This window comes from Bombus affinis, chromosome 9, assembly GCF_024516045.1.
Source record: "Bombus affinis isolate iyBomAffi1 chromosome 9, iyBomAffi1.2, whole genome shotgun sequence".
Taxonomy (NCBI): Eukaryota; Metazoa; Arthropoda; class Insecta; order Hymenoptera; family Apidae; genus Bombus; species Bombus affinis.
Genome location: NC_066352.1, coordinates 1455312 through 1474169, shown reverse-complemented (window position 1 = coordinate 1474169; position 18858 = coordinate 1455312). Strand labels below are relative to the sequence as shown.

Here is an 18858-nt window from a genome sequence, read left to right as displayed (position 1 = left end):
AATATTTAATTAAATAAGTCAAGTTTCTTTAATGTAAAAATATTTATTTTATTGAATTGAACATGTTTTTTAGTTATTTGAAATAAGTTGCAAGATTCCCACGAATTTAACAAATTGATCCTTGCGCTACAATCAACGACCGATTTGCAAAGCACACCTCTCCATATTAAGAGCCTTGTCCCCACTATGGGAGTTTTCAGACTTATATATATACAATGAGAGAGGAAATTTTCTCTCTGGTACAATGTACGCGATATATGACCGTAGCGTATACTGTATACGACTGTTTAATTAGTGTAATTGACAGATTGTCAAATCTAATCTCATCTTTAAGGAAATATTAATGAAGTAATCTGTAAATCAATTAATCGTACTAGTGACAGTTAAATATTTGATTATTTTGTATATGATATACAAACGATCATGTCTAATGCATCACAAATGTCTAACGAACCTTATCGTGAATTAGGAGAATTACGTGGTTCAGAATTGAATGTTAATTCAGGAAATGTGTCAAGATGTAGTAGAAATTTTGGAAATTGTATTGAACGCTCTTTGGAACTTTCTTCTGTAGTAGTTATTCCAGATGGTAAAGTATTTTTTTAAGAATATCTATATCGTAACATGTGTAAATTATTATAATGTATCTTTACAATATTACTGACAATTTTTATGTACAGGATAATCTGCTTAAACTTATCTATAAAGGAGCGGGTGACTGTAAGTTATGTAAATATCTTATTATGCATGGAAAATATAACATCAGATTTTTTAAAATGGGATTGCTTTCCTTTGCATGGGTCTTGAGATGATTCAGTTTCTTCTTGGGTATGAATAAAATGTTACTAACAATTTATTTTAATAAAGTATGTGATACATACTTTTTTATAACATAACTCTAATTAACAAGTTGATTTTTTAAATCTTCTACATGTATTAAGCCTATATATGTTATAACATGAAATATTTTATACATATATATATATATATATGTATATATATGTATATATATGTATATATATGTATATATATGTATATATATATATATATATATTGTATGTAAATATTATATGCAGTATTTTTTTTTAATTTGAATAAGTAAATAATTAAACATGTAATACATAGTATTATATACAATAACTACTGACAATTTATTTCTGAAGCGATTTGTTTTATTGAAATTTAACATTTCTCTTAATATTGTGAAATTTTCATTGGCAGATACATTTACTGTTGTTCAAGCTATCAATGCATTAGGATTTGGAAAATTTCAAGTTAAATTATCTTTATTTACCGGTCTCTGTTGGATGGTAGATAGTATGGAAATAACAATATTAAGCATTTTAAGTCCATCCTTACATTGTGATTGGGGTATAACTAGATATCAACAAGCTTTAACGACCACGGTATAATAGAACATTGTTCAATAATATAGTCATATGTAATAAAATTTTTCCAATGATTTTTATCTAATATATTATTGCATTTATTTCAGGTTGTTTTCCTTGGTATGATGTTAAGTTCTACGTTTTGGACTAATTTAAGTGATAGATATGGTAGTAAACAATCTTTAACTTTATGTGCAATATTGCTACTTTATTATGCTCTTTTAAGTGCTTTTGCCCCAAATTTTCTGTGGATTTTATTACTTAGGGGATTAGTTGGTTTTGCTATTGGTTGTGTACCACAATCGTAAGTATTTGGTAAGTCCTATAAATAAAAGTATCAATGTTCTTAGAGCAGATGTGAATAACATCAGTTATTATTTCAGAGTAACATTGTATGCAGAATTTCTTCCTGCAAAACAAAGAGCAAAATGTGTCATTTTGTTAGATGTAAGTCCTACACACTCAGTTATACTCACTTATAAATAAATTTGATGTAAACATTTACATTGCTCATATGAAATAATTATTTTTCATAGTGTTTTTGGGCCCTTGGAGCCTGTTTTGAAGTGGCAATAGCATTGGTAATAATGCCAACTTTTGGTTGGAGATGGCTTCTCATTTTATCAACAATACCACTTCTTGTATTTGCTATTATTACTCCAGTAAATATTAGAAATCAAGCATTTATAACAAGTATTAAATGACATTTTTTACCTGATACTTTTTCTTAGTGGTTACCAGAATCTACAGTATTTGATATAACAAGCGGAAGAATGGATAAAGCTGTTTCAACTTTAGAACGAGTAGCAAGAGAAAATAAAAAACCTTTACCTCCAGGAAGATTAGTTATGGATCGCTTTTATCAAATTAATCATGGCAAATTGAAAGATGTATTAAGCAAGGAAATGTGTAGGACATCTACTTTGCTTTGGCTTGTATGGTAAATACTACATATGGTAAATATTATATCTTGATACATTGTATAAATAATGGTAATGGCATTATTTTAGGATGAGTACAGCATTTTGTTATTATGGTGTTGTATTAATGACTACAGAATTATTTCATACATCATCTGAACAATGTAGTTTGTGGGAAAACAAAAAGGAAGATACTTGTCAATTAGATTGTCGTTTAGAAAGGAGTGATTACATCGATCTTCTTTGGACAACGTTAGCTGAATTTCCAGGAATTTTTTCCACTATTTTTGCGATTGAAAAAATTGGTAGAAGAAAGACAATGGCCTTCCAATTAATAATGTTTGCTATGTTAATCTGTTTCTTAGGTAGAGCTTGTCTATTAAACAGAGCAGCATTAACACTATCAATTTTTCTAGCGAGAGGTTTAATTGCCGGTGTGTTTCAAGCTGCATATGTGTACACTCCAGAAGTGTATCCGAGTCATTTACGTAGTATCGGTGTTAGTACTTGTAGTGCAATGGCTAGAATTGGTGCAATGGTTACACCATATATAGCACAAGTATTTCTTCAATGGTCTATTACTGGAGCAATGGCAATTTATGCCGCAACAGCATTATGTGCTGCAATAGCTACTCTTGCTTTACCTGTTGAAACGAAAAATCATACATCTAATGACACAACTCAAGAGACGCGATAAAGTTTCAACTTTTTTTCATTTTTCTTTTTTTTACTACTGAAATATTTTAAGAGGGAAAATATATTTTCATCAACATTACAACATTCTGTCATAGTTGTTAAATTAACAGTTTTCCATTGATGAAAAACAAATTCGTTTCTATTTATTGGATATTCTTTTATTTTGTTTTTACAACTGTTATAATTACATATATGCATAATTAGTATTACTTTTTGTTCCTGACTAATTTTGTTTTATAAATTACTTGAATGAATAGGATACACTATACATCATAAGTTATTTAACATATCTGTATTTACTTTTCTGTAACATTTTAGACAATGATAGTAAGTTTTAAACATATAAGAAATATACAAAGACTGATATATAAAATATTAAATATTAATATATAACAGAAGTGCCAAAATGCACAAACGTGCAGGATTAATGTATACAAAATAAACCATAACTTTTGTTATCTGTTTTAGTATTACAACAATAACATAATTTATTTTCATAAATAACAAGGCATGTAAAGCTACAATACATATATTTCTATAAAAAAAAGCACATTATTTCTATTCCATAATTTAAAATTGAAAATACAAAATTGTACCAAATTAATAAATTTATCACAATTTTACTAAGTACGAAATTTCTTTATAATGTACCCAAATAAAATGTAATATATTTACAAATGCTGGAAGAATCCTAATAAATTGTAGAATCTTGTACATTTTTTATGCAATTAATTCTTAATATACAGATCTCCATATAATGTAGTAAGCAAATTTCGAACTTTCAGATTTCAATTGAAATTATTAATAGCATTCATTAACATTTATTAATTTTAGAAAATTAATAATATACACTATTATCTGTAAAGCTTTTTTTGGTGAAAATGATTTTACATAATATTCTTTTATCATTTAAAAAATGATACTTAAAATTAATAACCATATAAATTTTACTTACAAATATTGAAAAAATATAATAGAAAAGGAAATATGAAACATTTACCTTTCTTTCATCTGCATTATACAGGACTCTATTCTCATTGTATGAACCATTAAAATTTGGAATGAATATTTGCATTACAGCCGCCTTTTATCGTTTCTATCATATTAAAAGAAGTAAGCCGCATAATGATACTTATATTTATCTTTTTCAGTATTTATAATTACAATTTGTAAAGATTAGATAATATAAATTTAAGCAGGTTGTATGATAGAAAGTAACTCTTCCTTTAAGTATCCTTCAGATTCGTCGTGGCTCATTTCTTCTGATTTACTTTTCCAGGAAAACATCAATATTACAGCAGGGAATAATTCTAATTCAAGTAATGTTTTATCAAAAGAATCTTCACTAAATGTTGTTTGAGGAAGCTTTTTTAAGCTGAAAGGCTTGTCGTTATTTATCAAATTCTCACTAACAAAATTAACAACATTTTGAAATTTTTCATGTATAGAAAATGTTCCTTGTAAAATAAGATTATCTGGAAATTTTATACGGATCAATGAAAATTTATATTTTCTAAGTCTCTGTTTTTCGTCTCTTTCTCTCATGGCTTTTGTTTTTAACATCTGATCTCTCTCAACTGCTTCAGTTCTATTAACATTGATAAAGAAAAATGTTTAACATAATTTATTTAATGAAGTCTTATATTATATTTAATCTGTATGTATTAATGCATACAGTACGTATATATATTTACCGAAGTTGTTGTTCTTTCTCTATATCGTCAGCAGTTAAATTGAAAAAGCCCGATGGCAATTCAGTTTTCTTGTTTGCTTGCATAGGTAACAATACTTGAAGATTTCTGTCTAGTTCCAGTGGAATGGGCTGTGCAATTTTTAATGCTTCCAATAACATGGTAATGTTTTCAATATCACAATTATCTGCATTACGAATTAAGAAATCATCTTCTTTATCATTATTCAATAACTTCTTCTGATGAAAACCAGCAGCATTTAAAAACTCTAATGCACCTTCAATCGGGGCCACTTTGTCCTTTAAAATATTGATAAAAAGTTTATATAAATTATTTTCTCCTTAAATAAATCTATTTAAAGAAACAAGAGTATTACTTGAAATATTCTATTCTGCATCCTAATCTTCTGATACTTTTCTTCCTCTGGATTATTTATAATATTTTCTAGATATTTTCCAAGTGTTTCAACACAAGCATTAATTCTATTCTTTTTACTATTGCAATTTTGTATAATTAAACATGATATTAAACCCTTATCTTCTCCTTTCAATTGTTCATATAAAAATTCTTTTATTTTTACATTCCATTCATCTTGTGATAATATTTCATCAGATAAATATGGACAACGATAGTATATATTAGTAACAGCTAACAAAGAATTATCCTTAACTGCATTTTCAGCTTTTTCTTCTGATTGCACATAATCTTTCTCTACATTTTGTTGTGCTCTTCTTTTTTGTTCTAATTCTCGTTTCACTTGTGCTTTAATAGTTGCATATGATCTATAAATAATATATTATTAAATATGTTATTATATTTAAAATTATAAATAAAAGCTATTATTTTTTATGAAAAACATACGTGTTAAATCTTTTTATGTTAGATTCTTTTGCTTCCAGTCTTGCCAAAGCTGCTTGACCAGCTACTTTAGCTTCTTCTGTAGGTTCCACTCTTTTTCTTGGCTCTACTACAGAAGTAGATCCATCATTGCTAGTTGATTCTGTCAATCTACATCAAATAATTTTGCGTTACAAAAGATATAACATACTAATGATAATTAGCTTAGTATTGAAATATATACGAAATTTAAAACGTAAGATTCACTAGTATCTCAAATGATAATTAACACTAGGTTTACAGGCGTTTCGTATATACCTATCTCTACGAGGACCCGTCAAATTGACGGGTAAACGAAAATACGCATTTTTCTTTAAAAAATCGATTTATTCAAATTAAGTCTGAAAGGAACAATATTAGGCTTCACGTTTAAATAAATTATTAATAAATAAAGTCTTTTTTTAAAATTATCATTACAAAAATAACAATAACATTAACACTAGGTTTACGGGACCCGCCAATTTGACGGATTTCGAACTTCGAAATGAAATATTTCAAAAACCATAGCATTAATTTTAATCATTTTGCATCGTAAATTAATCATTTCATCTAAAGAATTTATGTACAAAATTATTTTTTCCTAGGCTTTCTAATTTTTGAAATCTGTATGTAGTATATCTATCTCTACGAAACCCGTTAAATTGACGGCTTAGCTGATTTCATAAACAATTCATTTATCAAAGACAGTGAGCAAAAGTTTCAGTTATTGTAGACATTTCCCATTATTGTCTCCATTTATTGTAAGTATTTACAATAGGATAATTGAATTTGGGCACAGTATTTTCTTATTTAGAACAATCCCCCTTTTCTAGCAATCATGAGTAAATCCAAGAGATATAATAAGATATTGAACAAAATTGTCAACATCAATGAAAATTGTTCTGACAGTGAAAGCTCTGAATACCTTGAAAGTGGAGAGATAGAAGGATCTTCGGATAGTGAAAAGGAACACTTCTTGAAAGTGTGTCGTAACAAGAAAAGCATGCGTATTCTTTTTAGTTCTGATTCCGAGGATGGAAGGACGAGCATTCCAAGCATATCCCAAAATGTAATAAGTGAAATTGAAATTGCAATTGACGGGACACAGTGCATAAAACTGAAAGCAGGCGGATCTAGGGGTATAAATATATACGCGAAATATTATGTCGGTTTATGTAACTAGTACTTTCGAATTGATAATTGACAGATACATAATGGAACACATAAACGATTGCACTGAAATGCGAGTTCATTCGCATCGAGTTTTGAAAAAAGACTGGACAATCACAGTTGCTGAGTTGCGTAGTTTTCTAGTTTTCTATATATCCGAGGCGCATATGAAGCGAGGTCATTGAAAGCCTCCGAAAGATTACAAATAGATAAATTTGCGCTGATATCCGAAATATGGAACAGATTTATAAGTATTAGGTTATCCCATAAGTTCGTTCCGTTTTTCGAGCGGTTATATATGTTAAGATTGTTTACATACCTTTCAGTTTCATAAAAAAAATGTAATCCTCCTCTCGTTGTACAACTTCTTCCCATTTTTCAAGTGCATTGGTCCCTTATCGCCGTATGTTTATAAATCGACACATGAAATGTATACACAAAAGTCAGCACGAACTTATGGGATGACCTAATAATAGCCAGGCTTGTTACAAGCCATATGAAAATATCTCAATAGATGAACAATTATTTCCAACGAAAGCTCGATGCAGGTTTACGCAGTATATACCAAATAAGACTCATAAATTTGGCATTAAGTTTTGGTTAGCAGTTGACATCCAAACAAAATATATTTTGAATGGTTTCCCTTATATGGGGAAAGATGAAACTTGATGCTCAAGAGAAAAAAGGACAGGATAACATTGTTTTCCTCAAGTTTATATAAATCAGAAAACTGCACACTTACTGTGTATAAAAGTAAACCTAAAGTAAAAGTCCTCCTTCTAAGCACCAAACATACAGGTGTACGAATAGAAGATAATTATAAATGTGTTCCAGAAACCATTGCTTTTTACAATAAAACAAAGTATGGTGTTGACCAAATGGCATGCAAATATAGTGTGAAAGCAAAGAGGGTTCCGATGGCCCCTTCAAGTCTTTTTTAATATTTTGGATTTGGCAGTGATAAACGCATGGATACTATATAAAGAATGTACCAGATCGAAAATATCCAGAAAGGAATTCATTTTTTGTTTAGCCGAGGAATTAGCTGGAGAAAACAAAGAGAACATTTGCCAAAGATCAGACACTTCATTTCTGTCAGCTTCAACGTCAGAAGTGCGAAAAGGTTACCAAGTGGGTTATTGCAAAAAAAAAAAATAGAAGTAATAATTATTGTATACATCGCAAAAAGATCGTATGCAGAAAATGCACAAACAACATTCAGTATATTTGCAAAAAATGTGCTCAATAGATATGATTACCCTGTACCGTTAATGTTATTGTTACTTTTTTAGTGATAATTTAAAAAAAATACTTTTCATTTATTAATAATTTATTTAAACGTGAAGCCTAATATTGTTCCTTTCAGACTTAATTTGAATAAATCGATTTTTTAATGAAAAATGCGTATTTTCGTTTACCCGTCAATTTGACGGATCCTGTAGAGATAGGTATACTACATACAGATTTCAAAAATTAGAAAGTCTAGGAAAAAATAATTTTGTGTATAAATTCTTTAGATGAAATGATTAATTTACGATGCAAAATGGTTAAAATTGGTGCTATGTTTTTTGAGATATTTCATTTCAAAGTTCGAAATCCGTCAAATTGGCGGGTCCCGTAAACCTAGTGTTAAAGAAACTACTGAAAATTTCTATCCTCTATGTTAAAATCAAATAGTTAATTAAAATGAATTATGATAAACATTACTTGTGTCCTTTTCCGGCATTCATAAATTTTGCATCCAATTTTGCCTTGAGAAAAAGTGATTTAATTTTTTCTGTCATAATTGTTATTTGGTCTGATATTACAAAAGGTTGTAAACAGCAGATCAATTGTGTAACTCAAATTTTCTACTCAAACCAATTCTGTTGGATTTATTTAACCTAGAAAAAAAAGAAAAATTCTATATATATTTATTAATAATGTATTAATATATATATGTACAAAAATAATTTCACTTCGCTTACAATTATTTTATATTTGGTAAAATAATTTATACTTACTAACCAACAAATTATTCACCAGATGAACTGTCAAAATCTTTTGATATAGAGTCTGTGTTAACAACAATATTTTTCATTAGAATTAAGATAAGAATTTTTTAAATTTTCAATTTTTAGACATGATAACTTTTATATATGTACTATAAATTAACAGTAAATAATTTTATAATCATTTAATACCATTTGTTTATTACATATACTGAATATTATAAAATATTTCTTTTTTACCTCTTTTAACCTTGATCTTCAACAAAAATAAAAGAATTTTTACTTAATCTTGCAATGGCATACCATTGTCTTCCATAACCTCAGTTTTTTTTGCAATTATATTGATTTTTATTAATGGAAGAGAAAACAATCGCAAATATAAAACTCCTTTAACTTTTTTTTGAACATTTAATTTTATAAACCTAAAAGCAATATCTGAGAATATCTCAATAAATTTTTTACACTGTCTCTTTTATAAAAGCTTTTGTGATTTAAATGCACAAAAATCATATTGAACTTAAAAGACCTCAATGTTTTATGTGGTAATCATAAAAAGTGTGCTATTGCAAGATGAAAGTAAAGTAAAACCAGTAAAATTAATGACAAAAATTTATACTTAGTAATATGCTTTTATTATTACGTGATTAAAAGCAACAGGAAGAACGGATATACAAATAGATACTAAGTATATTGCGTAGTCATCAAAAAATATGTTCCGAGAATTATCTATTTACTATTAAAATATGTTTAAAATATTACATATGTATTATTAAAACATGTTCTAAGAATGATATATTTACTATTAATACATATATACAATTTGTTCTACACAATAGCGTGAATACGTATATGTATCAAAACGAAAATATGATTTTCTTACTTGGTTCCATAAATTGTTCGGAAATTCTTGGACCGTAAATATACCAAGCGATGAAAATAAGGGCCACGGTACTAACAAATGTAAACAAGAAGATTTTCAACAACTGCAACTGAAAATCGTCAAATGCTACCAAATCAATAAATTCGTGAAAAAGATCGGAAAATTTTTGTTGAAGTTCATTGCTGATTATGCTCTTGATCGGGTGAAATATTAACTCAAACGTTGTTGAGCTCACTAAGTCATCGGTAAGCTTATTGATCGTTTCCACCAAATATTCTACCCAAGACCACGAATTTTCATGTACGCTACTCATCACATGTGAAAAACTCTTAATTAAATTAAATAAACGCACACTTTTTGTTCACCTTTACTTTATTATGTCACATTACCTACGTCATACTTTGATATTTTCAAGTGTCTAAATCATTCTGATTTTCAAGGTTAGATCCCAGAATATGATGAAACTCGACCACTGGGAAAACTTCTGAATAAGTGTAAAAAGTAACATTCGATTTACCATCTTACAAGAAGAATATTCACGACTCATGGCTTCAGTAATGCCATCTTTGTAGCCATAAAATTTCAATTGTTCGTTAGTGATGTTAGTGATGTTTTAAGATCATACGTAAATATTTAGTATTTACTCGTTTTATATTGCTGTATAATGTATAGCAATACTAATATTGTTTATCAATGTTGGTAAAAAAAGCAATAATATATTTGGAATATATATAATATAATTTGAATAATATAAAAGTATATCTCTTTCACACATACATCTCGTGTCTTATAATCTGCTAAAAATGGGTGGTGGAGATTTGGTAAGTTGAAATTAAATTTTAAGTTGGGTAAGTACGTATTATATTAAGTTAATAGAAACATATTGTATCTAACAAAACTGCAAATTTTGTTAATATAGAATTTGAAGAAGTCATGGCATCCATCTACTATGAAAAATATAGAAAAAGTTTGGAAAGCAGAGCAACAACAAAGTCAAGAAAAAAAGAAAATAGCTGAATTAAAGAAAGAAATAGAAATGGAGAAAGATCGAGAGGATATGAAAAAATACGCAATGGAGCAAGGAGTAATAGAAAAGAAAGATGACAAAAAGCTAGATTGGATGTATAAAGGACCGAATCAATTAGTCAATAGAGAAGAATATTTACTTGGACGGCCAATTGATAAATCATTTGAACAAATGGTTCAAACAGAAAAGGATAATGAATTAAACCAAGCACCAAGAAATCATGTTGAACACGGTATTTTATATTTTAAATGTTTCTTAACCTTTTAACCTATAACATCGAGTTAGACTCGTGATACATCCTTGGGGCCAAACACAAGAAACACGAGTTTCTTGGTTGTACTCGCAAATGCAGATATATTTTCTTCTAAAATATTAGAAAGATATCTTTTAAAAATCTTGTTCAATGATCAATTGGTAATATTTATTTATCAAACATCTTGCAACATAAAATTAGTTGCACCTTGCACAACTTTAAGCGCTCAACTAGACGCGTTATGGCACACGCTATTGGAACTTAAATCGTAGGGCAAGGGGTTAATTTGTATAAGAATAGTGCAAAATTAGAAGTTTTATATATAACTTATCTGCAATTTCAGAATGTATTCCCCCGTCATTACGTTTCTTTTCTGGTAATGAACAAGTGGATTTAGCAAGAAAGATGCAAGAAGACCCCTTATATGCTATAAAGAAGAAGGAGATGGAAACAAGAAATCAACTGCTAAAAAATCCAGTTAAATTAAAGCAATTACGACAATTGGTATGTAAATGATAATATTGGCTTATTATAATATTTTATTAAAAATATTTTATTATTTATTTATTAATATCAACTATTATTTAGTTGGAACAGCAGTCAAAGAAAAGTAAAAGTGAAAAGAAAAAGAAGAAGAATAAACAAGATATTGATAGTGATGATGAAGCGCAACTTGACCTATTACTGGCTACTAAATATAAACAGTTAAAGGATAAAATTAGTAATAAAGATTTAATAAAGTCAATGAAAAAGGTGAAACATAAACGAAAGAAAAAGTCTAGAAAAGAAAATGAAACCTCAAATAGTGAATCAGAAAGTAGTAACGAAGGAAGTGAAAGTGATGAACATATAAAAAAGCATAAGAAAAAGAGAAGTAAAAGTAAAGAAAAAAATACTGAAGTTATAAAACATAGTAAAGAAAAATATTTAACACCTGATAAAGAAGAAGAAAAAAAGCATAAGTCATATGAAAAACTTGTTAAAGCATACAGTTCAAACAATGATAATAATGATAGCTCAATTAAAAAAAGAAGAGATAGGTCATTCAATAGAGACATAAAAAAACACAGAGATAAAGATTTTCGTTCAAGCAGTCCCAATAGGAGAAGCAGTACTCATAAAAATACATACAATACTGAGAATAAGTATAAAGATTTTTCAAAGAGATCACATGAAAAAGAAACAACATATTCTAAATCATCTTCTAATACAAATAGAAAGTATTACAAAGAAGATAAAAATCGAGATAAATGGAATTTTAAAAAGAAACAGGATCTCACAGAAGAAGAAAAAGAACGACGTATACAAGAAATGATAGCAAATGCAACATGGAGAGATGAAGAACGAGAACGTAATGTTAAAAAGTATCGTATAGAAGAAAAGAAAGAAATAGATAGTAGAAAAGTGTATAATCAAGATTTTGTTACAAAACAATTAGCAGCTGCTGCAGAAATAAGTACTGTTGCTTCTAGAATTAAAGCTAATATAAACAATATACAACGATCTGGAAGAGCAATGGATACAAATTTTGCTAAAAGATGAATCCAAATAATACAGTTAAGTTTGTACAGTTTTATAAATTTCATTGAATTCTTTATAAAAATTACTACAATCTAAATGTGATATATTAAAAAATGTATACTGTGTAACATATAATTATGTATTTTATTGATATATGAATACAGATTTTTAGACAGAATTACTATCTTTTATAATTTTCAGTATTTTATTCATATAAAGCAAATTCTCTTGACTGAGGGAATATATATACACACATTAAGAAAATACCATATTTTTATATAAATATACTTCTGATTATATATAATGTATTTACATAATGTATATATTCGATTGCACTGAAGAATTACTTTTTCCATTATGTAATTTTACAAGTTTCTCTAGTTTCAATTGCATCGTTGATGTCATTAATAGTTGCTAAACATCCTCCAGTAAGCATATTATTTACTACAGCTCTAGCAAGATATCCTGTAGTTATTGAATAGTGAGCAGAGAAAAACAACGATTGATCAACAGTTTTTTCCACGTTATTATCCTAAACAAATTTATGTGTAATATTGAATTTACATATATAACTGTAACTAATATATGTAAAATTATAGTCAGAATGTACCTTACAATACATGAGGAAACTATCTTCGACGAGTTTGTTAAGATTTAATTGTTTCTGAAAACTTAATTCTGGATTTCGAAGTAAAATTGTTGACACTATAGTGAGTAACTGTAAAAATTGGAACTGTATATTTATACATATTGCATATTTTTTCGTGAATATAATAATGCTCTTGCATAAATCGAAAAATAAATCAAATATAAGTAACAAAGAATACCTCTACAATAATTTGGCGATATTCTGGCAATTGTATATGGTGAAGTAAAGATTCCACGAACAAAGCAAACGTGAGTTCGGAACGAGTCATATTAGACAGCGTAGGTTGTTGAGGCAATTCTCGTCCATTAACACATATACCATCTGGACAACGCATTAATACTTCCCAAACGTGATTATAAAAATGTGCAGGTACTCTACATAAACAACCTTCAATTTTTCTACGTCCTAAAACTGTAATCCTAATACAACATAAAATTAATTTATGTATAATAGATAAATGTGTACTGTATGAAAAATAAATTAAATTATTTATACTTTTCATTGTTGGCCCAGTCTTTAACCGTCAATACTTTTATAAGGAATTGACGAATCTCAAATGGACTATAGTTCTCAATTGGTTTAGGATTTTTAACAAACATTTGTAAGTAAAGTTTTATTGCTTCTAGGACCCATCTATAAATAAGAAGAATATTTAATAATACTTATTCTAAATATTCTAGATATTAATGTTAAAGATGACACATAAAACACACCCAATACGAATTTTCAGTATTCCTTTAAACATTTCTGGATTTGTTCCAATAAGTCGACCACAGTACAATAATACTTCTTGTTGAAGTACTGCTTGAACTACATTATGTGGTTGAATTGTTGAATACATAACTGACTGAATTTCTAAAGGTGTCATTGGTTTATCAAATACAGTTTCTTCTTGTCCAATTACTCCAACTGTTATCTGATATTAATGATGAATAAAAAATTCTTTATTTACACACTATAAATATCCAAACAATTTAACAAAGGTACCTGTTTTCCTTTAACAAGAACTCCTGTTATAAAAGGACTTATACTATCAACAGTATGATTTAATAAACTGCTACAGTAACGAACAACCATCCAATATCTAAGACACCCTGCCTGTTGATACAATGACCTTAATTGATCTCCGACTAAAATAAAATATTAATCGAAGTAAATATCACTATGTACTTATAATCTTTAAATAACAATTTATATTAGTACCTGTCATTCCATTAATTTCATAGTTAATTCCTTCTCGTTTCAATAAAATACCATAAAGTTGACACAAAGTATATAAGCTTTTATTGTTACGAATTTCATTTAAGATATTATATAGTGGTTCATTCATATAATACTAAAACATGAAGCAATTAGACTAAATAAAACAATATAGTTATTATTTACAGATACTTACAGAATAATCTTTTATATTTTCAGAATAAGTTAAAGCTTTAGGTACATCAGTTAAACTTTGATATCCAATATAATCATGTTTTAATTGCTTAAATTGGGTAAGTTCAAGATCTGTCTCTACAGTATTTATAAAGTCCAAATGTTCTACATAACATTAGATTTGCATTAATATTTACTAAATGATAGAGAATAAAATGTATAAATATTAATTATACCAATGCATGAAGATGAAATGAGATTCTGTAACCGACCAATTCGAACTTTTGTTTTGTTACAATATCCTTTTTTTAACATAGCAAAAAGATCAAGCATTTCCTTAAATTGTGGATCTCTAACAAAGAAATTTTTTATTTATGAGTGTGATATAAAAACTACACTTTCAACATATTAATTTAAAAATTAACAAGTACCTCATATGTTCTTCTCGTATCAAAAGACATATAGTAGGTCGACCTGAAAGTCGCCAATATTTGCCCACAAACTGAAGTTCAGTTTTTATGTCATCGATTAATAGAGCCATATCTCTATACAAGTAAAAATCTGACACCTCAAATATTAGAGGATAACAAAGTACTGTCATACCACATACTCTATAAACCTATAAAAAATGTGATATTGAACTTTCTAAATCAATTTTTATATAATACATTGAACATACCTTACTTGTACCCAAAGACCCAATTGGTCTTGCTGGTCGGCCTTGTAGATTTAGTTTATTATTCACTCCCAATTTTTCATAAACTTTTACTAATTGTGTAGATGATAATATTTGTACTGGTTCCACTTCGTGTGGTGTTTGTGTTTGTATACCATATGTTGCCATCATTGCTTGTAATCGCATAGATTCGGCAATAAGAACGATTTGTACTACAAGATCAGTATGAGTACCCTAACATAGAGAAATTTTGTAATAAGTCAATCATGCATTATTATAATATGACAAGAATGCTAAAATTATTAATATAATACATTTTTTCATTCCCTAATACATTCAAAATTAAAAAAGGAGTTCAATTAAATAAAAAGAAAACTAGAAGTTTTTAGAAAAATTTGTCAATTAGACAATGTAATGATGTAATAATACATAAACTATGTATTGTAAAGTTAAGAAATAATAATAAGAAAAAGAAGATGACAGAAACAAGCATCTTAAAAAACGACTAAGATAAATCATGCCTTGATCCAAGCTTCATGCATTATAATTAAAAAAATGTCTCCAATATTTACACTAATAAAGTGTGTGTGTGTATACATATAATAGAGGACTAATATAATAATCAGTTACTAATCTGAGCAAATAATAGACATTCAATATTACAATATGCTACAATATTCAAGCATGTATTATCATTTGTTTTATTTGAAAGCTCAAATACATATATTGTTTAATTAACATTATAAAGCTACTATCAATCTGCAAATATTAAAACAAAATACTACAAAATATAGTATACTATTTATATCATTTACTTACAATACTCGGTTTTGCCTGCATGAAACAAACATATACAAAATAATTTATTACAACTAATTAATTTAGTAAATGTACTAATTAAATTGTACTCTGACTTACTTGAAAAGCTGAATACCTCCCAGCTTTTCGTGGTCTGTTGTATGAAGGAAGATAACGTCTAATTGGATCTAATTCATTAATATGTAATAAACCAGCAGTGAGTAATTGAGCAATTATAAACATAGCTTGATTCCACAAATACATAGATCCAAGTTCTGTATCTGTAGAACTTTTCTGTCCTCTTCCTTCAGCACTCGGTACTCGATATGTACTACCAGGATCATTTCTTTCTAGTTCTAATCTATCCTCAGGTACATAGTAATACATAGGTATTACAGGATCTATTTAATTAAACAGAATACAATAACATTTTATATCATTATAGCCAAATCTATTTTCTATTTACATACCTCCATTAATATCTTTGTACATTCGTTCTTTTAATAATTTTTGATATTCTTCCACTTGTTCTGGCAAAGTCTTAAAAACACCGTCAATGATCATAAATATGTAAAATAATGGCCATTCACATTCTATATTATCAAATTCCTATAACAAAAAAATATCTTTTTAATACCATCCTAAAATTATTGAAAGAAGTTAATGTAATTATGTAGACAGAAATTATAAATCCATTTAAGCACATTCTGAAAATAATATATACTAACAATCAAATACATCAGAGACCTTGATTTCACCAGATTTGTAATATCGTCGATCTTTGCTTTCTATAACGGTTTTGTATCCATCTCTGCCAAACCTCTTAAATCCGTAATTGCCTTTTAATCTTCGAATTATATTCGCCTTTGTTTCATTATACAATACTTCTTCGTGAGTGGCAAATGCAGGAAAAGATATTGTTGGTAGCAAAGCTGTGTCTACACTCTAAATAGTACAATGTATTAAAATTTAAATTACAAGATATTTTTACATAATATGTATATTTTTTACCTTAGAACTTGACTCTCTTGGAAGCATTGTTTCAAAAATACTACGATTTCGATTATGTGCATCAATATCAACATATATGACTGACCAAGAAGCTCCTTTTTCTCCAAATAAATTGCATCCATTAATAGCTTCAAGAGCACTTTTGGCTATACCAATTGAACTTGCATGTATTTCAGGTGTACCATCATTATATCTACTACCACGTTCCCACATGCCATAATCTGGTGTACGATATGCTCTTTCCACATAATATACAAGATTTTGTATAAATGCTACTTCATCTTGAGTATATATAATTTGCAATCCTGAAGAAATCATTTGTACTAAAAATATCAAATATAGTGAAACAATATCAATCTGCAAAAAATAAAATTGGTATAATAATTATTTTAAATCAAATCACTCTATCTTATCATATTTTAATATGTACTATAATTACTTGCAAATGATTGTAATCGGCATCTTTAAAAATTTCATCACCAGTATCTAAATGAAATTTACAATGCAATGCAAAGCGGTTACACTGATTACGTTTAAATAACTCTATTCTAGATGATTGTTTCACCCAACATTCTAAAATGCCACGCATACATTTTACAGCTGATTGTCCAAGTTCATAAGATTTTCCACGATCATCATCTATACGTCTAAAAAACATAATATTATTTACCATAGTATAATAATTACTAGACAAACTTAATCCTTTATTACCTATATGCTTGGTACAAACTCCATACAGCGGCCGCACAGTAAATACTTTCTCTCACACTTCCAACTACTTTATCATTTGAAACTTGTGGGAAAAGACCTGTTATACAACTTTGATAACGTAACAATTGTCTTTTAACTAAAAATTATATATAATCTACTTACTTTATTGCTACATGAGATAAATATAATACAATGGAATAATATGAAAATAAATATTCTTACCAATTCCATAATAGATATCAAGTTGTCTGACTGTATCTTCATAATTTGATATCTTGAGAAACATGTCAATATCTAAATCAATAATACTACCTTGCCGTGCATTTCTGATCTGAGAAGCTCTATACAGTTAAGAACTGATTATAATATTTGCTTAAGATTAATTACAGTTGAAAAAATTAATTATATTCAAGAGAAGCAAACCTTTTTGTGGAGATTGTTACAAAAGATGTCATCTTATTCAGATTAATCAATTCGATGGGTTTTTAACTTGATTTTATTGTTTAATAATCATATGGCAACAATTATTTCCAGTTACTTCAATAACATGGTTATTTATTATTAAAAAATTCTTTAGTAGAATATAAAACAATTAAGATGACAATTAAAATAATAAACAACTCTCCTTTAATCCTCGTGTACGCATACGCGCATTAACCTTGACTGTGTTCTTTTGAATAGTTAATTTTACTTACACTACAATCAAATCTTCTATGTAATTGGCACGTAGAAGTTATTTACTATCTTTGACTTAAAATAGAAACCAGAAGTAGCTATAAGTAGGTTTATCCCTAATTCATTTTAAGGTTATCTAAGATGGCAAATTTTTGAATTATGTAATTGCATTTCCAAGTATTTAATAACATATTTCCAATTATCTAATTGAAATTTATTAAAATAAAATATTTTAAAGGAGTTTTAATTAGGATTTTAATTGTAATTAAATTCTCCCAATAATTATATTATTCCTTATATAATATTCATTAATTATTAAATTAGAGATGGAAGTATCTTTCTGCGCAAATATTTAGGGTCATATTTATATGTTTTATTTCTGGACGAACATGATGTAAATATTTTAAAAATATGTAATATTATATGAAAATATTTGTATGCTATGAAAGATATATAATAATACAATACATTACACTATATATATTTCCTTTTATTCCGTTTTTATAATATGGTTAATAGTTGTAATGTGTATAGTAATAATATAGCGATAG

The 18858-nt window shown here is 27.7% G+C and overlaps 4 protein-coding genes and 1 long non-coding RNA gene across 15 annotated transcripts; 3 read left to right on the top strand and 2 right to left on the bottom strand.

The window, feature by feature from the left end:
* The first annotated feature begins 135 nt into the window (after positions 1-135).
* On the top strand, positions 136-3631 carry LOC126920242 (synaptic vesicle 2-related protein). Of its 4 annotated transcripts, none has more exons than XM_050730319.1 (8): positions 443-589; positions 681-720; positions 1222-1406; positions 1496-1692; positions 1772-1835; positions 1925-2050; positions 2120-2328; positions 2399-3631. In XM_050730319.1, exons 1-8 carry the CDS (start codon positions 587-589, stop codon positions 3003-3005), a joined length of 1431 nt encoding a protein of 476 aa, XP_050586276.1. In that variant the 5' UTR covers positions 443-586; the 3' UTR covers positions 3006-3631. The 4 variants fall into 4 exon arrangements, with proteins under 4 accessions (XP_050586275.1, XP_050586276.1, XP_050586277.1 ...); XM_050730320.1 differs by having other exon boundaries at positions 481-589; positions 681-828; XM_050730321.1 differs by lacking the exon at positions 443-589 and adding an exon at positions 809-828 and having other exon boundaries at positions 702-720.
* Positions 3141-9758, bottom strand: LOC126920245 (UBX domain-containing protein 6). 6 transcript variants are annotated; one of them, XM_050730332.1, is made up of 7 exons: positions 8973-9149; positions 8745-8796; positions 8449-8624; positions 5557-5703; positions 5072-5477; positions 4699-4994; positions 3141-4592 (listed from the first exon to the last, which is right to left on the bottom strand). In XM_050730332.1, exons 3-7 carry the CDS (start codon positions 8523-8525, stop codon positions 4196-4198), a joined length of 1323 nt encoding a protein of 440 aa, XP_050586289.1. In that variant the 5' UTR covers positions 8526-8624; positions 8745-8796; positions 8973-9149; the 3' UTR covers positions 3141-4195. The 6 variants fall into 6 exon arrangements, with proteins under 6 accessions (XP_050586289.1, XP_050586288.1, XP_050586291.1 ...); XM_050730331.1 differs by having other exon boundaries at positions 8749-8796; XM_050730334.1 differs by having other exon boundaries at positions 9036-9149.
* Positions 6028-8142, top strand: LOC126920253 (uncharacterized). The gene is made up of 2 exons (XR_007711917.1): positions 6028-6332; positions 6405-8142. It is a non-coding gene; the product is annotated as an uncharacterized LOC126920253 (long non-coding RNA).
* Positions 9759-9925: 167 nt separating the features above from the next.
* On the top strand, positions 9926-12591 carry LOC126920244 (pre-mRNA-splicing factor CWC25 homolog). Of its 2 annotated transcripts, none has more exons than XM_050730328.1 (4): positions 9926-10433; positions 10532-10871; positions 11236-11396; positions 11481-12591. In XM_050730328.1, the coding sequence occupies exons 1-4, from the start codon at positions 10416-10418 to the stop codon at positions 12432-12434; spliced, it is 1473 nt and encodes a 490-aa protein (XP_050586285.1). In that variant the 5' UTR covers positions 9926-10415; the 3' UTR covers positions 12435-12591. The 2 variants fall into 2 exon arrangements, with proteins under 2 accessions (XP_050586285.1, XP_050586286.1); XM_050730329.1 differs by having other exon boundaries at positions 9926-10460.
* On the bottom strand, positions 12539-18594 carry LOC126920236 (probable phosphorylase b kinase regulatory subunit beta). 2 transcript variants are annotated; one of them, XM_050730303.1, is made up of 20 exons: positions 18056-18589; positions 17855-17973; positions 17633-17768; positions 17361-17568; positions 16922-17278; positions 16658-16855; positions 16381-16519; positions 16031-16311; positions 15932-15946; positions 15116-15346; positions 14868-15055; positions 14673-14788; positions 14459-14601; positions 14266-14398; positions 14050-14192; positions 13776-13978; positions 13558-13695; positions 13241-13481; positions 13024-13131; positions 12539-12945 (listed from the first exon to the last, which is right to left on the bottom strand). In XM_050730303.1, the coding sequence occupies exons 1-20, from the start codon at positions 18085-18087 to the stop codon at positions 12769-12771; spliced, it is 3306 nt and encodes a 1101-aa protein (XP_050586260.1). In that variant the 5' UTR covers positions 18088-18589; the 3' UTR covers positions 12539-12768. The 2 variants fall into 2 exon arrangements, with proteins under 2 accessions (XP_050586260.1, XP_050586261.1); XM_050730304.1 differs by lacking the exon at positions 15932-15946 and having other exon boundaries at positions 18056-18594.
* Between the last annotated feature and the right edge of the window lie 264 nt (positions 18595-18858).

What these genes read in the sequence shown, in the direction of transcription:
- LOC126920244 (XM_050730328.1), top strand. An exon ending in AAGAAATCATGTTGAACACG is followed by an intron (nt 10,872 to 11,235) that starts GTATTTTATATT and finishes CTGCAATTTCAG; the next exon opens with AATGTATTCCCCCGTCATTA. An exon ending in TAAAGCAATTACGACAATTG is followed by an intron (nt 11,397 to 11,480) that starts GTATGTAAATGA and finishes ACTATTATTTAG; the next exon opens with TTGGAACAGCAGTCAAAGAA.
- LOC126920236 (XM_050730303.1), bottom strand. Translation starts at nt 18,087, where the DNA reads ATGACATCTTTTGTAACAATCTCCACAAAAAG. An exon ending in GTAACAATCTCCACAAAAAG is followed by an intron (nt 17,974 to 18,055) that starts GTTTGCTTCTCT and finishes TTAACTGTATAG; the next exon opens with AGCTTCTCAGATCAGAAATG. An exon ending in CCGATTACAATCATTTGCAA is followed by an intron (nt 17,279 to 17,360) that starts GTAATTATAGTA and finishes TATTTTTTGCAG; the next exon opens with ATTGATATTGTTTCACTATA.
- LOC126920242 (XM_050730318.1), top strand. Translation starts at nt 424, where the DNA reads ATGTCTAATGCATCACAAATGTCTAACGAACCTTATCGTGAATTAGGA. An exon ending in AATGTGTCATTTTGTTAGAT is followed by an intron (nt 1,836 to 1,924) that starts GTAAGTCCTACA and finishes TATTTTTCATAG; the next exon opens with TGTTTTTGGGCCCTTGGAGC. An exon ending in ACTTTGCTTTGGCTTGTATG is followed by an intron (nt 2,329 to 2,398) that starts GTAAATACTACA and finishes GCATTATTTTAG; the next exon opens with GATGAGTACAGCATTTTGTT.
- LOC126920245 (XM_050730330.1), bottom strand. Translation starts at nt 6,684, where the DNA reads ATGCACTGTGTCCCGTCAATTGCAATTTCAATTTCACTTATTACATTT. An exon ending in AACATAAAAAGATTTAACAC is followed by an intron (nt 5,478 to 5,556) that starts GTATGTTTTTCA and finishes TATTATTTATAG; the next exon opens with ATCATATGCAACTATTAAAG. An exon ending in GAGAAAGAACAACAACTTCG is followed by an intron (nt 4,593 to 4,698) that starts GTAAATATATAT and finishes CAATGTTAATAG; the next exon opens with AACTGAAGCAGTTGAGAGAG.